Below are 25,046 nucleotides of genomic sequence, written 5' to 3' on the forward strand. Positions count from 1 at the left end.
GATTTAATGGTTGTCTTTCAAAATAAGGTTTACTTTTATTAACACATAATTGTATTTTCAAAATGATCTATATCAACTAGTGTTTTATAAAATATCATCCAAATGAAAATTGTAAATCTGTTTATAAGATTGAGTGCTTTTTTATATACGGATAAATGTCTCAAGGGCTCTGAGTAATAGTTGAAGTTCCATAGTCAATTTATAAATGAAATTGCCAGTTTACTCATCGATTTTTTTCTCCATGAGCTAAACAGAAATGAAAGCTCATTCATTCCGTAAGTTGTTATCCAGATAGTGAGGCACTTAGTGATTCATTTAAGGAAACTACAGCTTCTGTGAGGCAGAGCAAAAAGGCATCTGGATACAGAGATGAAGGCAGAATTGGGAGAGCATGAAGGTTTGGGTGGAGGAAGCAGAAATAAAGAAAGCAATAAATTAAAAAAATGGAACAGAGACAGGAGGTTTGTTTTTTTTTTTTTAAGGAAAGAAAGGTCTGAGATGACTTCATAGTTTTTCTCAAGAAGTTTTTTTTAAAGGCATTAATTTCACCGTGATCTCAGGGAAGGAATAAATTTTCAATCATTAGCTCAAATACACACATAGATATATACAAAACCTCTCCATCTCTCAGATCATAGAGACACTGGAAATATGATAACAGATTTAAAGAATTGATTAGCAAACAGATATCTTAAGAGTTGGTGATTATATCATCTTAGGCTTTGTGATAGTTAAGGAATGGGTTATATACAGAAGTTATGTACATTAGAATTCAGGATGGCAGATGCTGAAGTCCCAGAATAAACAAGAATTATCCTATTGGATGAGATCATTCAAAAGAGTAGAATTCTCTTGAAAAATGCAATCTTGATTCTGCGATTTGGAAAGGCGAGGGGCGAGGGCTTACACTTGTATTTAGGAATAGGAGTCTGAAACCACGCACCTTAAGATCTGCTATTCTCAACCTCACAAAAGAACCCTCAGATGCCTGAAAATCTTGCCACGGAAACATCCACCATTCTCGTACTGACAAAAATCCAGGAAGGAGGAAAACAAAATTAAATTCAGGAAAACAATAGGGGATTATCAGACACAGGAGGAAGAAACAATAAATCACTAATATATGATAATCACTTAGTGTTTTGTCCAGGCTCTCTGCCAGTGCATCTCCTGTAGATAAGAAGGAGCTTGGAAATTGGTCAAGTAAGACCCAAAGTAGAAAATCTCAGAGAATGTACTTGAGCCAACGCCTTGTGAACTACAGACCTGAGATTCCTCGCTGATATTTCCTGTTGCACTGGCTTCTGCGGTGTCATAAATCAGGCATGTAATAGCCCACAGCAAGAAGACTCCTGTGATTCATTTCTTGGAACTTGGAGCAATCTGGCATTTCCGCAGTGCCTGCATTAGGTGGCCAGAAGAGGGTGACAATGCATCCTGTGGCCAGCATTTTTTCAAAGTTGCAAAACTTAGGAACACTTCCTAACATTGTGTATTTGGAGGAGAGTGAGTGAGAAAAAATGGCAGTGATCGTAGAGCCATATCATGTAGGGTTTTATAGAAGTTGGTAAGGATTAAGTTTACTTTGGATGGAGTTTGGAAGAATCTTAATAGGAAGAAGTAAAAATGGAAGCAGAGATACTACCAAGAAAACTGTAGCTCAGAGCAGAGGATGGTCTGGCTAGATTGGTAGTCGCAGAGATGGAGAGTAGCAGATGGATTTAGAAAGAGGTAGATTTTTTTTTTTGAGAAAATCTCAAATAGAGATGAAATAGACAGGGTTTGCTTATGAACTGGACTTTGAGGAGTAAGGGAAGGGTGGGAGTCAAGGGTAGCCTTAGGCTGAGTAACTGGGCACGTAGTGGTAATAGTTACTCATGGGGAAGGCTGGGGGAGGTAAGAGTTCTATGGTTGAACATGTTAAGTTTGAGATGTTTATGACCGTCACATGCAATCGTCAGAAAGGACACCCAAGCCTCAGACTTCAAGGAGTAAACTACAGATGCATAGGGAAGCAGACCAGAGATGGTTCTTCTAAGAGTAAAAGAAAGTCCAGAAAGAGGGGGAAAGAAGATGTATTTGTGGTTGGCCCTCCTCCTCCAGTTGGAAATGGACCTGCATATTCAAAGTCCCTTCTCTCCTTTCCTCTTCTAGGGCCATCTCTCCCCCACACACAGAATAGGTTAGACAGCTCAGTTAAAGGCTAGACCCACTCACCCCAAAACTTTTCTCCCAAACTCGTTGAGATTCCCAACATTTTGTGATTTTTTTTTAGATGTGAAAAGCAATCCTCCTTGGGAGAATTAGATTTTAATCAGGGGTCAAAGAGAGGATAGTATTAGTCACTGAACTATTTTTGAGTATATATTTGATTTACACTAATACATAGTTAAGATCTTGGCACTGAGGGAATTATATTTTTTATTAAGTATAGGGATGGGTAGGAATAGAGAAAATCATAGGAGGGAGAAGATGTCATTTTAATTTGTAAACTATGATTCTAGAAAGAATTGCTTTAGGGAACTCTGGGAAGATCTGGGTATACAGCAATATTTTTCCCCATTCATTTTGTTTGTGAAACCCACCAGGAGTAGCTTTTTGAGAGGACAAACTATCTTTTACATATTTTTATCCTCAGAGCCTAAATCAGTACATGATATGGGCCTATTGAGTAAATGTCATGCAGATATTTAAAGACAGTGTGAGCTTTTAAACTTTACTCCATAGTTCACTTGAAAAGCAAGAATATGCCATTTTTTCATCTCTCTCAAAAAGAATGTAAAAACTCAATTGAATTACTCTTTACTTATGTAGAGTCATATATTACCCTGAGAATCACCAAATTAATGAAAAAGAATTTAAATATTGCCGTGTATCTACCGTACAGTATAATAAAAACATTGGTTCTTAGAAAACATAACAATAGCTTTCACATTATTTTTTTTAAACATCTTTATTGGTATATAATTGCTTTACAATGGTGTGTTAGTTTCTGCTGTATAACGAAGTGAATCATCTATACGTATACATATATCCCCATATCTCCTCCCTCTTGCGTCTCCCTCCCACCCTCCTTATCCCACCCCTCTAGGTGGTCACAAAGCATTGATATTAAGTTTTTATTCTTCATAAAGACACCAACTACAGAAGTGATTACAGTTGTTAGAACATATAAATGTAACTGCTTTATTTATATTTGGATGCCATGATTGTGTGGGCACACAAAGATCTATGTGACATTACACTGAAAAGACGGGATGGGAAGGAAAATGAAGTATTTGTATTCACTACTGTGTTCTTTTCTAATTAGCTCTCATTCTTCTCAAAAAAAATACCCTGCAGTTTTAAAGGAGAGTAAATTGTAAATATCAGCGGTAATTAAATGGGGCGAGGGGGTTGCATAGTAATCAGGTTTTCCTATTGATAACTATTACTGTCAATAATGTTTTGATCCCCACCGATTGAATAAAAGATTCTAATGTCTATTCAAAGTATAGTTAACTAAAATTACTTCAATCAAGTTCAGTACAAATATGATGCAAGTGGGCTCATTTTTAATTCATTAATGAGACAAAATAGTTAATAATATACTTAACTTTATGATACAATATTTGATGTAGTAATTTAATTTAAAAGAATTTTCATTGAATATGTTAATAATTTTGTTCCATATTATATTCACTTAGGGAAAAGAGAGAAAAAGAAAAAAGGCACAGAAAATGAAAAAATCATTTATGTAAGAATCATAAAAAATTTCTTTTAAAATCAAAAGATATAATGCATATGAATATTATTCAATTTTATTAGTGTTTTTTTTCTGTCTCCAGTAAATAGATAATTCCTAAACATAGGTGGATCCTATAATAAGAATAGAAATTGATAGACATCTCTGGTTCTACATTTGATCTTAGTACCTACAATTAATAGGCTTACTAGGTCTCATTAAGCTGAATTTAACAATTATCAAGTATGTCCTCTGTAGCTGACATAGAGACAGAGCCACTGCATAAATTCTTAAATGTGATGGCACAATTTGGAGAAAGTATATGATCAAATGATAAAGTTTAAAAAATTTTGAAATGACATAGTACAGTGGCTTTGACATCAAATGAAGTTTAAAAACAAAAGGTGTATATGCAACTTCGAGCCAATTTTACCTATTTAATGTCTTAAATGCCCTTTACCATATTCATATAAATCCTAGAATCATACCATGAACCTCCTGACAGATAAAATTGGATGTAAAACTCCCCCTTTGCCAAGGGAATAAAGAATTTGGTCCCAAAGTCAGTGTTGGAAACACCTTACAGGTTTTATCTGTCTTCCTGATTCCTGTTTGAAGTTATAAATGAAAGTCTCAGATCTTGGAAAAAAAGGGAATGGGAGGGTATGTGGGTATAATAAAGATGATCTTATAGAAATACAAAACCTCCAGTGCAAAAATACAAGGAAGAGAGAAGTCACAAATATAATTCAACTTTCCTTGAGTAGGTCAAAAAAAGATAACATACTGTATTAAGAAATGCTGGTAACTAACAGCGTGCACCTAAGAAGCGTTTCCAGTGACATCTAGATTTTACAGATTCATTTAAGTGTTAAAACACAAGAATCATGTCCCATAGAAAAGACAACAGTAAAGCTCCTATAATTGAAGCAAAAGTCAGAGACAACGGGGTGACCTTTCAAAATACCTTAGCCTTTTTAATTGCATTTTTCTTACCTGATGACTGGATGGATTGATCAAGTTCATCACTTTGGAAATAATGCAGTTCTGCTATTATGATTCTCTGTTACATTTCATCTCTTAAAAACCTTTATGTGGCAAATAAATATTGTGTTCAAAGCATCATTCATTTACTAAGGTTTATGAGGATCATAATCAGTATGAATATGACATCAGTAGGATTCTGCGGTTGTGAGTTGCCCTCCAGGATGATAAATGGCAGAGCTCACAAAACTGTGTGATTCACCACCTAGTGTTCCAAGAAAACAGTCCTGCAGACACCTCGTTTGCCTTTTCAATATCAGCTTCATTTTTACTTTAGCACCAGTTTTTAAAACATTGGTTATTCTTTTCCTTTGTTCTTATTCCTTTATCTCTCTGGCTTTAAGTCTTAAATGAAGCTCAAAATAATTTTGAAACTAATATAATTTTTCCTATAAGCATTAAAAAATGCAAAATTCTTATACAGCTTTTACACTAGGAGGAAATGAAGGATTAAGTGTACTACAGTTTGGATTTGACAAATCCAAAGATAAGTAAATAGTCAATGTGACCTGAAAACCCCTAGGAAAAAATCCATGACACAAGCAGGAAATTTTTCAGCATAACTCAGAGAAAAGGCATTGAGCTGCTTGCCCATTCCACAGCCAGAATTACTCATCACAGTTTATTTGACAATTTTGAGGACTGGGAGAATTCACCAGGATTGATTATCACCAATGGAGAATAAATTACCAAATTCAAAGGGCTGTTTTAGCTAGTCAAAAGCAATACACTGTGATGTTTTATTATACCTCTTTCTCAAATAAAAAGCAACTTTGGATTGAGAAAAGAATTGACAAACTATTCACTCTCCTGGGATATTAACCACGTAGAGTGCCTACATGTTGGTTTGCATGAGATTTGGAGATTCAGACTCCAGGTTCTGGTTTAATCAATTTCTTCTTCAAAGCTGTGCTGCTTATAAATGCATTATACATTTCTATTTCTAAAAATTCTTGATTAATAGTAGTCTGGGTTATAAGTCATAATTTAGTCAGTGCAATTTACTATAATTTAGTAGTCTGGGTTATAATCTAATAAAATATTTACCCATTAATGCATTGTCATCTACCAGCTGTAGTTTAGGGCAGTATTTGTCCTAAGGCAATCCTTTTGACCATCTCTGTGTGGAGTAAGATAAAGGTATGTATCTTGACAAGCCTCTCAACTATAGCATATGGTGCCATACTTACAATATCGTTCACCCAATGACCTTCTAAAGGAATATAATCTAAAATTGTTGCTAGTCAATTATCTTACCTAAAACTGGCATAAAATTAAATTGATTTATGAAGAATTGCCTGAGATACATGCAAGCCATCTATTCCTCTGAATCAGAGAGCACAAAATCAAATGACTTCAGAGGGCGTATGCACAAATAAGTGAACAAAGTCGGGTCTGGTGAAACTAATAAGGGATGGAATGAGTAGTAACTGGTGAGGTGTGGTCCATACTTGGAAGCACAGTCTTTTTCATTTCTGAGATCCTGTGCGATACAAGCAAACCCATTCCCATGCCCGAATTTGTCTTGCAGCCTGCCTATCTTTATAATCTAAATAATCTATTACCTGTCCTGTTTACAACTGATTTTACTGAACTCTGACCTGACATGGTTTGAACAAATTTGGAGTTGAAGTTCAGGAGAGGTTTCTTTTTCTTTGTCACTCTCTCATTAATTAACAGCTTCTTTCTATAAAGCAGTGAGTTTTGCCCTTTAACAAAGCTGCTTTTGTTCTCTCTTCAAGATGTCACAGTGATCAGATCATAATCCACACTTGTCATCAGTCCTGGGCTTGTAGGGATCCTTGTTTTTGTTCCAGAAGCACAAAGAGTAGATCCTTTCCCACCCCCACTCCCTCTGTCCCTCCTTCTGGCTTTCTCTCCCTTCCAGGCACAGGATGCGGTTGTACCTCCCAGGTCTCTTATTGTCGGGCTGACTGTAAATAGTTCTGGCTAATGAGTTTGAGCACAGTGATCTGTGCCACTTCTAGCCCAGGGTGTTTATAACCAAATGTGAGACCCATCTGTGCCCTGGTTTTCCTCTGCTGTGGTCACCACCAGTGCTCCAGATGGTGACCACCCCATCAGCTGAGGTCATGGTGAGGATGACAATGACAACACTTGTCCTGAGTCACCATTCAACTCCGAGTGGACATGGAGTGACCTTTGCTGTTTCAAGCCAGTGAGATCTGGGGACTGTTTGTTACTGTTATCAAATCGCAGCTTGCATCCTCCTTATGCCCACTTCCTTGTAAACAAATTCATGCTTAGGCAAGTTCCCTGAACACAACTGCGTCCCAGGGCCAAGGGCACTGGATTCCAATCTTTATAACCAGGATAATTAACCATGATAAAATCCAATATACACATATTCAGGACACCAGAAGCAGACTTTCTCTGTTTTCTAATGATTACATTGCAAAGTTGAATAAATGCAGATTTTTCTGGAAAAAAATCTTTCTTCTGGAAAGAAGTCTACAGAACCTATGATGCTTATATTCCTTTCCCTACATTATAAAACTTAATTTAAAAAAAATTATTTATTTTTGGCTGCGTTGGGTCTTCATTGCTGCGCGCGGGCTTTCTCTAGTTGCGGCGAGCGGGGGCTACTCTTCGTTGCGGTGCGCGAACTTCTCATTGCAGTGGCTTCTCTTGTTGCGGAGCACGGGCTCTAGGCGAGCGGGCTTCAGTAGTTGTGGCACGCAGGCTCAGTAGTTGTGGCTCGTGGGCTCTAGAGCGCAGGCTCAGTAGTTGTGGCGCACGCGCTTAGTTGCTCCGCGGCATGTGGGATCTCCAGACCAGGGCTGGAACCCATGTCCCCTGCATTGGCAGGCAGATTCCTAACCGCTGCGCCACCAGGGAAGTCCCTAAAACTTATTTTTTAGAATGAAAAAGATAAAAACCTTGCAGTAAACCAGCTCTGCACATTCAAATGGTAATTTATCAAGCTAATCTGGTCCCAGATTATCACATGGCAAGTAGTCAATGGTCTCCCGGCTCATAAAAACACTTCATTGTAATTAATGTGAGAATGTTGCTGGGGAGACTTTCATTGTATTTCCGAGGATAAAATGTTTCCCGGATCTAGTTTTGCTTCTGCAGAACAACTATTTTGTTTTTATGCGGTAATTACAGTGCTCATAACTCCTTTTCTACATTGTCTTTTAGGAAGCTGATTGCTAGATTTTAGGATCAGAACCAGCAAACATACAGGACCTTACAGTATGTATTTTATGTACTGACTTCACTCTTAACTCTCAGATAAAAGTTGAAGAGTCTGGAATATTAAGATACAGAGAGTTATTTCTACTTAGTGTGTTTACAGCTGTTAACTTGCAGTGGTAGCTTCAATAGAAGCAGCCTAATAACCAGGTGATACATTGATACAATAGTAGTTGAGTTTACGGTTCTTTAGCCAGATTAGCTGTCTTCAAATCCTAGCTTTGCAACTTGGTAGCTGCCTTAGTCTGTTCAGGCTGCTATAACAGAATACCATAGATGGACTGGTTTATAGACAACAGAAAATTATTTCTCACAGTTCTGGAGGCTGGGAAGTTCAAGATCAAGGTACTGGCAGATTCAGTGTCTGATGACGGCCTGCTTCCTGGTTCACAGCTGGTGATCTACTAGCTGTGTTCTTTCATGGTGGAAGGGGCAAGGGAGCTCTCTGAGGTCCTTTTTATAAGGGTCCTGATCCCATTCATGAGGGCTCCACCCTCATGACCTAATCACTCCTCAAAGCTCCAACCTCCTAATACCATCACTTTGGGGGTTATATTTCAACACTGGGACTTTGAAGGGACACATTCAGTCTATAGCAGTAGCTATGTGACAAGTTATTTTACATGTCTCAGTCTTCTCATCTTTGAAATGGGAATAGTTTCCTCAACGATTGTGGGGATTAAAAGTGTTGCTACTAAGAACACTCAGTAGTTTTATGGACACTACTAAGAACATTCTTGGCATGTTAGTTATTATAATTATTTCTGTAATAATAAATGGCCAATGATGGAAGGTCACTTCACATGGTTCAATCAGTTGAACATTATCTGAGAGTCCATAGTATAACGAGCACTGTGTTGGGTCCTAGAAATACAAAGGCAAATAAGATCTGGCCCTTGTCTTAGCTCACAAGATATATTAGCCTAAAAGGAGAAAGATACATAAATGGATAATGTTGGTACAGTGGGGCCAGGTCAATAATAAGATGAATTATTTGTTGTTTGCTATCAATACATAGTTTGCTAAAATATCGATATAGATCTTTCACCTTGAAATCCTCAAGGACATACTCATTTTTGCATCCTCCTAACCAAAGTTTTTGGAAAATAGGCCTTAGGGATTGTGGAACAGAGTCATTAGCTGAAGGGGGGGACATTTAAATGATGCTATCCAGCAGTCACCTTATAAGAACTACCCACGGATAAACATTGTTACAACTGTGATGAGTGACCTGAGACAAGGGTTCTAGGAGGGAAGCAGAGGTAGGAAGGCAGGAAGGGCTGTACGGTTCCGGGCATTTGGAGAAGGTTTCCCTGAGAATGTCGTTTTTAAGCTATGACCTGAAGGATTAACCAGCAGTTACACAAAGGAAGGAATGTTCCAGACAGAAGTTAACAAGGAGTTCAAAGCTGCTGAGTCAGGATGGAGCTTGTCAATCGCTTTCAGGTGCCAAGAACTGAAGGAAGGAAAGTAGAGCACAGTAAGCCAGTAAGAAAGTGGCCTGAGATGGTAACTGTCAGATCCGCAGAGAGGCCTTTGCAGATCATCCCCAACTAATGCAGCCCCCCTCGCACTGTCCTTCTCTTCCCATTACCCTATTGTAGTTTCATTCTTGCAATTCTCTTAAATTATCTTTATTTATGTGATTATTTTTTACTGTATGTTTTCCCCCACTTGAATGTAGGTTCCATTAAAGATGTATCTTGTCCGTATTCCTCATCTCTGTAACTTCAGCACTAGGAGAAACTGCGAAACAGATTATTGTGGTGGAGATCAATGCTATGGCAGTAGGAGAGGACAGAAAATGATACATTTGAGAAATAGCAAAAAGGTAGGATTCCCAGGCTTGGGTCTTTGATATGAGAGAATCCTAGATTTGGAGGTGAACAACCACGAACAGAATACTGCCTTTTCACCAGGAGGAAGAGGCCGTTGTGTGTGCTTGCTGTTCATTTGGCTGAGTCTGGGGCCGTTGTGTGTGCTTGCTGTTCATTTGGCTGAGTCTGGGGCCGTTGTGTGTGCTTGCTGTTCATTTGGCTGAGTCTGCGGCCGTTGTGTGTGCTTGCTGTTCATTTGGCTGAGTCTGGGGCCGTTGTGTGTGCTTGCTGTTCATTTGGCTGAGTCTGGTAGAGATTCATAGCTTCTTTTTTAGTCAGATTAAGTCTGAGGTGCGTGCGCCATCCAAAAGGTACTGTCAGGTAAGAACGTGGTTAGAGAGGGGTTCAGTCAGGAAATGGAGATTTGCAGGCCCTGAGCACAGAGGAGGAACTGAATCCCTGGAAACAGATAAGGGCTAGAAGTGAGAAGTGTCAGTGTGAGAATAGAAGGGGCACAGGCCATGTCTCTGAGGATCTCAGGAAGGGGAGGAAAGGCCCGCGGAGCCAAGTGGGGTGGGGTGGAGGGAAGAAACCCGGAGAATGTGGGTCAAGGAGCCACGGGAAGAGCGTGCTTTGAGAAGGAGGTGGTCTTCCACATGTGGCTTTGGATTGGTTTCCAAGACAACAGTCTTCCTGCCCGGTGCATCTAATTAGCAAATATTCAGGTTTCATTTTCTCATACTCATATGTCCAAGGAGTCACACCGAGGAGAGATGGTTGCTTAAAATAGAGTCAGGGTTCCAACAGCACGGTGGACGATGGGACTTCAGCAAGGTGGTCCAGAGGGATGGGCTGGATTAGAGTGAGACTGCCCCAAAGGACAGAGGTGACAGCGGGTGGAAAGAAGGTGATATTCTGAGTCACAGAGGGAGTGAGTCGTGTGTTGTGAATACGTCGTGAACGTGTTGGCGTAGGAACTGCTGCTTTATTTTGAAGTTACTAGCGCTAGAGTTCCAAACTTCCCAGGGCCTGTGCTTGCTGTCCGTGGAGGGGCAGCGAGGATGGAGGAGAAAGAGAGTTGAAGTTGGTGATGGGAGTCAGGAGAGGATGAGGAAAATAGACTTTTCAGGCTCAGCGCTCAGGTACGGATCACAAGGAGCAGAACGCTGGCTGCACAGGTGACGTTTGCGTAGGTCTGTTGTCATGGAAAACAGTCATCGGGTTCATCTGGAAGTTAAATATCTGATTTAATCTCTTTGGTCATATTATTGTAGATCCAGGTTGTTAAAAAATGCACACACACTCTGTGAGTTATATTCTTCCAGGAAGGGTGTAGCTTGAGACTGTGCCTTTGAAAGCTGTATTATATCTTCCAGGACTGTATGTATTTGAGGGCAGCCAGAAATTTCTGACATAATTGCAGAACTCATGAGATTTAAATCTACACTTTACAAACAGCTGGACACTCAGCACAGCACTAGAATAAATTGAAGGCATACATCTCTTTGCTCAGTAGAGGTCATTCTGATCAGTAAAAGTCACACGTAAGATGCAGGAGGACTGACACGGCCCGCCTGAGCTGAGGTGTTGGCAGCAGCCATTCCGCACTAGTAACTCCAGTCAGAAGAGCCGGGTGCAAGGCCTCTGCATGTGGCCCCCTGTGAGCAAGTGAAACCTGACTAAGCACAAAGGGGAAAAAAAAAGCCATCGCAAAGCTGTGACTATTTTCAAGGCTAATCTTTTTCTCTGTGGAACACTGCCTTTGGGGCAAAACAAGGAAGAAGCAGGTGATTCTAATGTGCAGCGCAGAAGGACAGCCACTGCAGGCCAGCTTCTCCAACTCTGAAGGCATGCCAGCCATGTGGCTGACAAGGTCTTGATGATCCGGCCGGGTGTCAGGCCTGAGCCTCTGAGGTGGGAGAGCCGAGTTCAGGACATTGGTCCACCAGAGACCTCCTGGCCCCACGTATTATGAATCAGCGAGAGCTCTCCCAGAGATCTCCGTCTCAACGCTAAGACCCAGCTCCACTCAACAACCAGCAAACTCCAGTGCTGGACACCCCATGCCAAAAAACCAGCAAGACAGGGACACAACCCCACCCATTAGCAGAGAGGCTGCCTAAAATCATACTAAGTTAACAGACACCCCAAACACACCACCGGACACAATCCTGCCCAAGAGAAAGACAAGATCCAGCCTCATCCACCAGGAAGGAGCAAGGTAAAAACCCACCAGACCAAACAAATGAAGAGGAAATAGGCAGTCTACCTGAAAAAGAATTTAGAGTAATGATAGTAAAGATATCCAAAATCTTAGAAATAGAATGGAGAAAATACAAGAAATGTGTAACAAGGACCTAGAAGAACTAAAGAGCAAACAAACAATGATGAACAACACAATAAACGAAATTAAAAATTCTCTAGAGGAATCAATAGCAGAATAACTGAGGCAGAAGAACGGATAAGTGACTTGGAAGATAAAATAGTGGAACTAACTAGTTCAGAGCAGAATAAAGAAAAAAGAATGAAAAGAATTGAGGACAGTCTCAGAGACCTCTGGGACAACATTAAATGCACCAACATTCGAATTATAAGGGTCCAAGAAGAAGAAGAGAAACAGAAAGGGACTGAGAAAATATTTGAAGAGATTATAGTTGAAAACTTCCCTAATATGGGAAAGGAAATAGTCAATCAAGTCCAGGAAGCACAAAGAGTCCCATACAGCATAAATCCAAGGAGAAACACGCCAAGACACATATTAATCAAACTATCCAAAATTAAGTACAAAAAAAATATTAAAAGCAGCAAGGGAAAAGCAACAAATAACATACAAGATAATCCCCATAAGGTTAACAGTTGATCTTTCAGCAGAAACTCTGCAAGCCAGAAGGGAGTGGCAGGACATATTTAAAGTGATGAAACGGAAAAACTTACAACCAAGATTACTCTACTCAGCAAGGATCTCATTCAGATTCGACAGAGAAATTAAAACCTTTACAGACAAGCAAAAGCTAAGAGAATTCAGCACCACCAAACCAGCTCTACAACAAATGCTAAAGGAACTTCTCTAAGTGGGAAACACAAGAGAAGAAAAGGACCTACAAAAGAAACCCAAAACAATTAAGAAAATGGTCATAGGAACATACATACCGATAATTACCTTAAACGTGGATGGATTAAATGCTCCAACCAAAAGACACAGGCTTGCTGAATGGATACAAAAACAAGACCCATATATATGCTGTCTACAAGAGACCCACTTCAGACCCAGGGACACATACAGACTGAAAGTGAGGGGATGGAAAAAGATAGTCCATGCAAATGGAAATCAAATAAAGCTGGAGTAGCAATTCTCATATCAGACAAAATAGACTTTAAAATAAAGACTATGACAAGAGACAAGGAAGGACACTACATAATGATCAAGGGATCAATCCAAGAAGAAGATATAACAATTGTAAATATTTATGCCCCCAACATAGGAGCACCTCAATACATAAGGCAAATGCTAACAGCCATAAAAGGAGAAATCGACAGTAACACAATCATAGTAGGGGATTTTAACACCCTACTTTCACCAATGGACAGATCAACCAAAATGAAAATAATTAAGGAAACACAAGCTTTAAATGATACTTTAAACCAGATGGATAATTGATATTTATAGGACATTCCATCCATAAACAGCAGAATACACTTTCTTCTCAAGTGCTCATGGAACATTCTCTGGGATAGACCATATCTCGGGTCACAAATCAAGCCTTGGTAAATTTAAGAAAATTGAACTCGTATCAAGTATCTTTTCCAACCACAACACTATGAGACTAGATATCAATTACAGGAAAAAACTGTAAAAAATACAAACACATGGAGGCTAAACAACACTACTTAATAACCAAGAGATCACTGAAGAAATCAAAGAGGAAATAAAAAAATACCTAGAAACAAATGACAGTGAAAACACGATGGCCCAAAACCTATGGGATGCAGCAAAAGCAGTTCTAAGAGGGAAGTTTATAGCAATACAATCCTACCTCAAGTAACAAGAAAAATCTCAAATAAACAACCTAACCTTATACCTAAAGCAATTAGAGAAAGAAGAACAAAAAAACCCCAAAGTTAGCAGAAGGAAAGAAATCATAAAGATCAGATCAGAAATAAATGAAAAAGAAATGAAGAAAACAATAGCAAAGATCAATAAAACTAAAAGCTGGTTCTTTGAGAAGATAAACAAAATTGATAAACCTTTAGCCAGACTCATCAAGAAAAAAAGGGAGAAGACTCAAATCAACAGAATTAGAAATGAAAAAGAAGAAGTAACAACTGACACTGCAGAAATAAAAAGGATCATGAGAGATTACTACAAGCAACTATATGCCAATAAAATGGACAACCTGGAAGAAATGGACAATTTCTTAGAAAAGCGCAACCTTCCTAGACTGAACCGGGAAGAAATAGAAAATATAAACAGACCAATCACAAGCACTGAAATTGAGACTGTGATTAAAGATCTTCCTACAAACAAAAGCCCAGGACCAGATGGCTTCACAGGCTAACTCCATCAAACATTTAGAGAAGAGCAAACACCTATCCTTCTCAAACTCTTCCAAAATATAGCAGAGGGAGGAACACTCCCAAACTCATTCTATGAGGCCACCATTACCCTAATTCCAGAACCAGACAAAGATGTTACAAAAAAAGAAAACTACAGGCCAATATCACTGATGAACATAGATGCAAAAATCTTCAACAAAATACTAGCAAACAGAATCCAGCAGCACATTAAAAGGATGATACACCATGATGAAGTGGGGTTTATCCCAGGAATGCAAGGATTCTTCAATATATGCAAATCAATCAATATGATACACCATATTAACAAATTGAAGGAGAAAAACCACATGATCATCTCAATAGATGCAGAAAAAGCTTTCAACAAAATTCAACACCCATTTATGATAAAAACTCTCCAGAAAGTAGGCATAGAGGGAATTTACCTCAACATAATAGAGGCCATATATGACAAACCCACAGCCAACATCATTCTCAATGGTGAAAAACTGAAACCATTTCCACTAAAATCAGGAACAAGACAAAGTTGCCCACTCTCACCACTGTTATTCAACATAGTTTTGGAAGTTTTAGCCACATCATCAGAGAAGAAAAAGAAATAAAAGGAATCCAAATCAGAAAAGAAGAAGTAAAACTGGCACTCTGTGCAGATGAAATGATACTATACATAGAGAATCCTAAAAATGCTACCAGAAAAATACTAGAGCTAATCAATGAAATTGGTAAAGTAGCAGGATACAAAATTAATGCACAGAAATCTCTTGCATTCCTATGAAAAATCTGAAAGAGAAATTAAGGAAACACTCCCATTTACCATTGCAACAAAAAGAATAAAATGCCTAGGAATAAACCTACCTAAGGAGACAAAAGACCTGTATGCAGAAAACTATAAGACACTGATTAAAGAAATTAAAGATGATACAAACAGATGGAGAGATATACCATGTTCTTGGCTTGGAAGAATCAACATTGTGAAAATGACTATACTACCCTAGCAATCTACAGATTCAATACAATCCCTATCAAACTACCAATGGCATTTTTCACAGAACTAGAACAAAAAATTTCACAATTTGTATGGAAATACGAAAGATCCCGAAAAGGCAAAGCAATCTTGAGAAAGAAAAACGGAGCTGGAGGAATCAGGCTCCCAGACTTCAGACTATATTACAAAGCTAAAGTAATCAAGACAGTATGGTACTGACACAAAAACAGAAATACAGATCAATGGAACAGGATGGAAAGCCCAGAGATAAACCCACGCACATGTGGTCACCATATCTTTGATAAAGGAGGCAAGAGTATACAATGGAGAAAAGACAGCCTCTTCAATAAGTGGTGCTGGGGAAATTGGACAGCTACATGTAAAAGAATGAAATTAGAACACTGCCAACACCATACACAAAAGTAAACTCAAAATGGATCAAAGACCTAAATGTAAGGCCGGACACTATAAAACTCTTAGAGCAAAATATAGGCAGAACACTCTATGACATAAATCACAGCAAGATCCTTTTTGACCCACCTCCTAGAGAAATGGAAATAAACACAAAAATAAACAAATGGGACCTAATGAAACTTAAAAGCTTTTGCACAGCAAAGGAAACCATAAACAAGATGAAAAGAGAACCCTCAGAATAGGAGAAAATATTTGCAAATGAAGCAACTGACAAAGAATTAATCTGCAAAATATACAAGCAGCTCATGCAGCTCAATATCAAAAAAACAAACAACCCAATCCCAAACTGGGCAGAAGACCTAAATAGACATTTCTCCAAAGAAGATAGACAGATTGCCAATAAACACATGAAAGGATGCTCAACATCACTAGTCATTAGAGAAATGCAAATCAAAACTACAATGAGGTAACACCTCACACCGATGAGAATGGACATCATTAAAAAATCCACAAACAATAAATGCTGGAGAGGGTGTGGAGAAAAGGGAACCCTCTCGCCCTGTTGGTGGGAATGTAAATTGATATAGCCACTATGGGGAACAGTATGGAGGTTCCTAAAAAAAGTAAAAATAGACCTACCATATGACCCAGAAATCCCACTTCTTTGAAAAAGAGTCATATACCACAATATTCATTGCAGCTCTATTTACAATAGCCAGGACATGGAAGCAACTTAAGTGTCCATCGACAGATGAATGGATAAAGAAGATGTGGCCCATATATACAATGGAATATTACTCAGTCATAAAAAGAAATGAAATTGAGTTATTTGTAGTGAGGTGGATGGACCTAGAGTCTGTCATACAGAGTGAAGTAAGTCAGAAAGAGAAAAACAAATACTGTAGGCTAACACATATATATGGAGTCTGAAAAAAAAAAAGTGGTTCTGAAGAACCTAGGGGCAGGACAGGAATAAAGATGCAGACGTAGAGAATCGACTTGACATGGGGAGGGGTAAGGGTAAGCTGGAACGAAGTGAGAGAATGGCATGGACGTATATACATTACCAAATGTAAAATAGATAGCTAGTGGGAAGCACCCGCATAGCACAGGGAGATCAGCTCATGCTTTGTGACCACCTAGAGGAGTGGGATAGGGAGGGTGGGAGGGAGACGCAAGAGGGAGGGGATATGGGGATATAGGTACATGTATAGCTGATTCACTTTGTTATATAGCAACAACTAACACAACAATGTAAAGCAATTATACTCCAATAAAGATGTTAGAAAAAAAAGATGCAGGAGGAGATACAGAGGGTCCCTTTGTTGGCATATTTCACATGTAAGTTGACACCATTGGACGTGGTGTAAGTTGACACCTCTTTTGAAAAGAGAATCAATTCGTTCCAAGGTATTACCGGAGTGTCACTCCAGAAAGTAAATTTCCATCACCTATGGCTCACTTTTCCCCGTGTTTTGACATTTTACACCTTCATTTATTTGCCCATTCACTCAGCAAATATGCACACATGGGTCAAACAACACTGTGGTGGAGAATAAAACAGATGCCATCTGTCCTCAGAGACTTCACACTCTAAACAGAAAGAGAACAAGAAACAAGCAATTACAATGTAATGTGTTCAGGTAAGCACAGGTTTCCTGGGATTCTGAACCGGATTTGGGCGAAGTTTAGCTTGAGACCTGAAGGGTTAACTGGGTGTATGTAGGAGAGTGTCCTTTTTTTTTTAGAAAAAACACATAAGGTTCAGGGCATCATGTCTGCATATTACACTCAAATAATTCAGGCAGAAAAGCATATAAAGATGGAAACGAGAGAGAGGGAGGGAAGGAGGGAGGGAGGGAGAGAAATGTAACTTAATGTTAACAACTGCAGAACTTGGGAGTTCTTTTTACTGTTCTTGCAAAGTGTCTGTAGGGTTAAAATTATTTCAAAATAAAAAACTTTTTTAATAAAGAAAATAAGGAGCTACAAGTTCAACAGCATTATCTATGTTTCAGTATTACTTCATACTTTTTCAAGCATTCTGCTACCCTAAAGGTATATTTCAATGTACTGCACACTTACCAAGCATGATACTATTCTACCCTGAAGGTAAAATTACATTTCATCTTATTTTCTTTCATCATACATTTGGTCTAGCGCTTCATTTGAAAAAACTTATTAGGAAAAAATACACATTTTAATGTATGACTGAAACATAAAACTTGCAGAATTAATTTCTGAAAAATTTTTAAGTAAAAAAAATGTTTTAAGTAAAAAAAAAGAAATGTTACTTCATTGCTTTTTTTTTCCAAGCTGGTATATAAATGGTATAATTCAGATGGCCATTCTTGTGCTCAATGGAAGTAACAAGTCAGTTTTCTCGCTGTTTCTTTCCCGGCTAGGTTTCGTATGTCAAAGCTATTGACATTTGGATGGCAGTGTGTCTCCTTTTCGTGTTTTCAGCACTACTGGAATATGCAGCTGTAAATTTTGTATCGAGACAACATAAAGAACTTCTGAGGTTTCGACGAAAGAGAAAGAATAGGGTAGGCGATTAAATGCATTAAGTTCTCTGGGATACAATTCTCCCTGGAAAGTGAATTTGGCATATTTAATAGGGAGGTACAGAGAGGAAATGGTGACAGGAACTAAATGAAATGATATCCCTTTGGTTTTGTCCAGCTGAAATTCACGTTGTCAAAAATAGCCTCAGGGAGAAAACGGTAAAATCGAACTATACTTTACACAGCAGATCTGGTGACATGAGAGTTTTATCAACTTCTTTCTAATGTATGTCCTGGAACGACACCATTTTTTGCTTCCACTAACAAAATCTATCATTTCTTATTTGCAAGGTTGCAGTGTTTCTGATGGTTTTACTTGACATAAGTCAACAAATATAGCAATTAAAGTTGTACCTTTTTTCGAACTAATTCCTTTAATTGTTTCCATCAGATATCACCTATTTATTAATACTATGATGTTGATGTAAAACTCTGTTGTCTCCTTTTTATGTATACTTTTATGTTTTTAAGACATTTCTTCTGAATCCCCATTCGAAACACAATAAGGTGTATTTTTGCCTTGCTATCACTTGATAAGTCAAACCCAGAAGAAATTTTATTTAGAGCATCATTGGGAGACCACATGAAATTGTAGAAGTAATCTCCTAATTGGATTTGTAAGTACAGGATGGCGTTGTTCCCCTCTATTAAGACTTATAATGTTATCTCTTTATATTTACATAATTTCAATTAACCCCTTTCCTTTTCTGCGAGGGAGAGTCTCTATCAACCAGCATATCTTTGAGTTTACTTTTAATGTGAATGTGCCAGCTGACATTTTGAAAGCAAATGGTCTCTTAATCAATAGAGAAATATCAAAGTTGTATATTACAGGAGAAATTGTGGCCAGAATCCAAAATACTGAAATATTTAAGTCAAAACATTCTCAACTCTTAAAATTAATAGTCTGGTTTATATGTAGTGTGCATTTTTAAGGATTTAATTTTTTAAGGAATTTCTTATGGTTTCTGAATGACTGACTGTGATTTATATATTTTATAAGTTTTTTAAAGAAGCACTAAGCCATGATCTCCCAGTGCTAAGCCTACTCAGTATTAAACATATTCTAAGGCAGTAACTTATCCAATCATGTCTAATTGACTCCCCAGAATCATCACCTGCTCCAATAAATACCCCAATTCACTGTAGCATGGAAGGAATTTCAGCATTGCAATACTCTGGGTAACACGGTGGACAGAAGAAACAATGCCAGGGCTTGCATTTGATCAAATTTTTATAAATATTAAAGCACATCATTTATACATTAACATATATTTTCATGGAGAGATTAACTTTTCTTTATCTTCTGCCCCCCACCTCTCCCAGTCTGCTGGTTTCCTTATACTTTTCCCACTCTGCCCAACCCTCCCTCTCTCTCTTTCCTCCTTCTTTCTCCCTCCCTTACTGCCTGTTTGCTCCTCTCTCTCATATGATACCTGGCACAGGCTGAAGCACTGTAACAGGACAAAGCATTCTGTATCACAGGGTGAAGCTGTTGTCTTTTTTTCCCATTAATGACTGATTAAGGCTATTTTTTCCTTCTAACATGAATCAGAAGTAAAGCAACACTTATTTCCCCCTCTAACTTTGGTTCACTTTTTTTACATTTATTTTTCATTTCTCTACCTTTTTTCTCCTTCCTACATGTAGGATGTGTCAGCCACGTGCTGCAAACACCAGAAATGGGAAGTCGTTCACGTGTGGTGTCCAAAGGGAGGTCTGAGAGCTCAAGACATTTTCTGCACCCACCACACATCCAGCAGTCAGAGTAGCTGATGGATAACATAACAGGCTACAAGTTTAGATACTCAATTCTGCTTTCTCCTTAAAAAAAAAAAAAATCCTTACCAAAGCAGCTCTTTATCCAATTTTACCACCTGTAAGTGTATTGGGATAAAAATATTTGACACCCCTTATTCTTTGGCTCACAGAAAGACAGCAAGATTAATGTTTCTAGTGATTGGCACTCTAGAAAAGTATCAAAATGCAAAAATAGTTACACCTGATTATTTTCTAATCACTATTTGAAATATTCAGGGAGCAAATATTGTAATTAAGATTTAGTGCAGGAAAAAAAAAAAATCCAGTGTTTTTTTTTTTAAGTTCACTTCATACTTTGGGGGGTGGATACCTTGCATATGTGAAAATCTATTAATTGATACATATGTATGTTAAGATGATCTATGCAATTAAAACCAATTGTGCAATTATATTTAATCATCTATGACTTTAATCATCTATCTCTGGTTTCTCAATCCCTTTTGGTCCACTTTACCTTCCCACAGACAGAAGCTTTTGCATTGGAGAAGTTTTACCGTTTCTCAGACACGGTAAATTCACTTTCTTAACTCTAAGTAGAGGAATGTGGTCATCGGTAAAAATGCAGACAGCATACTGTGCACTCAGGCAGTGTTTGGTGGGGAAACACAGCCCCTTGCATACTTAAAGCTGAACAACCACCAACCCTCTTCAGCTAAGGATACTCTCTTTTTCTAACAATTCCCTTTGTCTTCCCTCACTCAATCAAAAGATATTGAAATATTGTCTTTCACCCTATTAACCAAACTGTTTGGCCAAAATGATTTTAAAATATATATTAAACAGAAATATCACATGTATCTTATAATAGTCTCCATAGAAGAAATAATCATATGCCTTGACAAAATTAGTTTCAAAATAAATGGGAAATTTATTTATATAAATAAATTCTGAAAGCAGCCCCTCTTGCCAGAAAATAGAGACCTAAAAATAAGGCAAAAATAAAATGCTTTGTCCAACCTGTGTATCTTAACATCCTTTCTTAATGTTAAAGCATGTTGAGATTCTTTAGAGTAAATGAATGATTTTGATTTTGATAGCATCCTCGGAAATGTTCGATTAAAAAGAGGTCACGAGGACACATGTCCAATTATAATGGCTAAATATTTAGAAATGTAATCTACAGTAGAGCATATCAGTAGCTTGATTTGGAGATCCATAATATAGCACTCAGTGATTAAATTTTAAACATACCAAAAGCCAAGAATTTAGCTTGGGAAATCATATACAAACAGTCCAGTCTACTAAACTAAAATTTCTGGGATACGGTGTATTTTAAAATACCTCCCCAGGGACTTCCCTGGAGGTCCGTCCAGTGGTTAAGACTGTGCCTTCCAATGCAGGGGGTGCGGGTTTGATCCCTGGTCGGGGACCTAAGATCCCACATGCCTCATGGCCAAAAAACAAAACATAAGACAGAAGCAATATTGTAACAAATTGAATAAAGACTTTCAAAAAAAAAAGGTCCATATCAAAAAAAAACAACAAAAAAAACCAAAAACAAAACAAAAAAACCTCCCCAGAAGATTCTACTACACACCTTAGTTAAATAATCACTGAACTATTTTTCTTTTCTACTAAAATTGCATAGTTGTTCCCAACATAGCTAGCTACTTCTTCAATTTTCATCCCTGGTGGAAAAAAATTCACATGATCCAATTACTTTTACTTGATTATCCTAACGGTAATTTTTAAAAAATTAATTGCCTTGAATTTGCATAATAGCCCATAGTAGCCTCTTTGGGAAAGGTATATATTTAAATTTTTGGTAACTAAACAGTTCATACATATAGTACCATTAGTATAAAATACATGTATTCAATTAAATATTGCCTTACGAAAGAATGCAAAAAGAACTCTGATGAAAAAAATCAGATTTCCGTCACTAACAGTCAATAAATACTTATTTTTTAAAAAAGAAACAGTATGGTTTTTTACCATATCGTTTAAGAAAATGCAACCACACTCTAAAATACAATAAATGCAAATACATTGATTAGAAATCCGTGCATCCCATTTAGTTTTATAATATTCTAATCATCATGCAAATTTGGGGTTGATCATTTTCACTCTTTGAAAACGATTTTTCTCAACCTAATAGCCCTCTGGGCTGAATGAATTGCTCATTTTGTTTTTTCTTAAACTATGCACTTTGCTTAGAAACAGTCTGTGCAATCAAAATCTTTAAATCAATATAATGAAAAGGAGGCTCAAGGTGGATGCCACGCCCTTTCTTTTCATGAGTACTGACTTGCATGAGTTCTTCTTAGTACTTTAGTTTGGCAAAAGGGGAAATAAATAAAATCACCCCCTTAAAGAAAGTTTGATCACAACAGAGGGCCGTACACTGATGTACATGGTATTCCAAGGAAAGTTTTAAGTTGGTTCAGCATTGGCTTAGGCATTGCATACAATCTTTTACACCTTATTTTTTCCTCTATGAAAGTACCAGGGAACCTTTTATATGCTGTGAAAGGATGCACATTCACTCTTGTATCCAAATTTCCCCACCCCACACTGTCGTAGCCTGCTGCGTGCTAATCACCTACCGCTGCACCTTGTCATAAATGCTTATCCCCGGGGCTGTGTGTGTGTGGGTGTATGCATGATACGAAAGTATTTTGGTTAGAAGTTGCTCTTCCCGTGTATGACATCATTACTTGAGTCCTGGAGGGTTATAAAGTCTTCAAAATATTTCCGAACATATGTTATTTGTTGAGCAATATGGATGATATGGGATTGTTTTAATGCATTTCATGCAACTTCTGCATTGCAGTGGAATACTGCAATGGTTTGCTGAGTGAAAACACATACACACAGTATTCTAGTACCTCTATCTTCCTACTTATTACTGTATATTAATTATTATTTGCATACACAAACGAAATAAGAATGGACCACTAGTTCTAGATTCAAAAAATAATTACCAAGTTTGTATTTTGTTAGGCGTGATAGTTATCTTTTTCAAATAATTGACTGCATTTTGACTATCTGTACAAAAACTTCCATTTATGTATGTATTTATATCCTATCTTACTTCAAAAATAACTCAAGGTAACGTTTAAGAATAACAAATAATTGATTTTTCTGCCTTGTACCTTTTGTCAGCTCTACAGTCTTAGGACAAATGCAAATATATATGTGTACTATTTTGGTTGAAGGGATGAGGCTCCATGCTTGGAAGCAACGTGGTACCCATATACACTAAATTATTCAATAAAGTTTCCATTTGAGGTCAGTTTATGCTATATTCTAGAGTAGAAGATATTCTTTCAGTAGGTAAGTACTTCCTACAAATTTCTTTGATACATACATGAGAAAAAAGTAGGTTCTCAATAATTTCAAAGTAAATTCTATATGAGTGACTCTGATACACAGGGGTTAGAAATTTCATTTTCTCAAGTAAAACAAAAATTGTCAGAACTTAATTATTTCCTGCCAACAAATATTTTGAGTTTATGTTAAACACAACTATTTCTTAGAACTATATCCCCTCTGAAATATCTCTTTAGGAAAATAATATTCAATAAAGTAATATAATCTCTACTTAATTTAGTGACACTTTAGTGACTTCCATCGCAAAGTTAACTAAAAAAGATACACTGCTTTTTATATATGCTGTCCACTGTAATATAGTATCTTATTTTGCCCCAGAATTATGAGTTGGCAATGAAAGAATCTAGCACATTAAATAGAAATAGATGTACAGATTTAAAAAAAAATTTCATTGACTTCTCAGCAATTCCCCAAAATATATGTATTACATTTTCATAATATTTCATCTAAAATATTCATCTTTTTAAGCTTGCATTTTACCATTCAATAATCTCCAAACCATTCTGAATCTAAATTCAATATGCCAAGCATAAACTTGGCTAATTCATAATTAATTCATGTCATCTATAAGAAATGCAAGGTTCCCCTGGGATTTCAAGGAATTTTATATTGACAATAGACTTGAAAGTCTAAAGTATTTTTAACCTCATATATAGTTATATTTTTTTAAGCCTTCCATTTTTAAGTGATATAAAAATGTATATAGTTGTCTAAACTGAGGGTTTTATTTTAGGCTGATACTTATTTCAGAAAAATAACTTTTAATTCATTCACATACTTCGTCTTACCTTAGAATTTTCTAAGTGATGTTGATTTTTTCTCAACAAAACCAAGCCACTGTTTTGTTTATTAGTAATTTTTTCAAAATCTACACACTTTGAAATCATATAAATGGGAATTAATAGCAATTCACTTTTCCTTCCTTTGTCATTTTCCTACTTGACAATGAAAAGTTACAGAAAATTATTTAAACAAAAAAGCCTTTGGGATAATTTACTTAGCATCTTGACTGTATAAAGAACATCTCAAAGGTATCCAGTAGGGAAAAAACATTAGGATGAAAGGAACATATTTAGTGCTGTTGTATCTCACAGCAATTCACATAATTAATCATCACTCATGCTGTTTTATATAATTAATGATTTGTCACTGCTCACTAGCAATCTTCATGCTTTCACCAAGCCTGCAAACAAATAATATTTTTTGTTATTGTTATTTTTGAAGACTAAGAGGATAGGAAATTAATTCTTATTTCATATATATGTTAGTTTATTATGTTTGATGATAAAGATGAAGCAATTCAACTGAATGACTATATTTACCCTTGGGCTTTCTTTCTGTAATAATTCTAGTTATAATATGCATGTTACATGAGTTAGTCTTTGGCATAATTCTCTAAAGAAAGTGAAAAAGCACTTAGAATGTTTCACAATATGGTATTGTTGCTTAATTACTGAAACATTTTTCTCACTTCCATATTTAGTGAAAACAGGTCCTCCTGTAGAAAGAGTTATACACTAACAAAATGGCTTTTTATATTTTTTATTGCC

The 25,046-nt window shown here is 37.2% G+C and overlaps 1 protein-coding gene across 2 annotated transcripts in view; it reads left to right on the forward strand.

Annotated features, from left to right (window-relative positions):
• GLRA3 (glycine receptor alpha 3) overlaps positions 1-25,046 on the forward strand; it is a 191,011-nt gene that overhangs the window by 154,424 nt on the left and 11,541 nt on the right. The window contains exons 8-9 of one of the 2 annotated variants that reach the window (XM_061199482.1): positions 18,181-18,324; positions 20,628-20,672. In XM_061199482.1, coding sequence (XP_061055465.1) covers positions 18,181-18,324; positions 20,628-20,672 — 189 coding nt within the window. The remainder of the gene's footprint in view (positions 1-18,180; positions 18,325-20,627; positions 20,673-25,046) is intronic. The other variant, XM_061199483.1, reaches the window with a different exon arrangement.

This window comes from Eubalaena glacialis, chromosome 9 (genome assembly GCF_028564815.1).
Source record: "Eubalaena glacialis isolate mEubGla1 chromosome 9, mEubGla1.1.hap2.+ XY, whole genome shotgun sequence".
Classification (NCBI taxonomy): Eukaryota; Metazoa; Chordata; class Mammalia; order Artiodactyla; family Balaenidae; genus Eubalaena; species Eubalaena glacialis.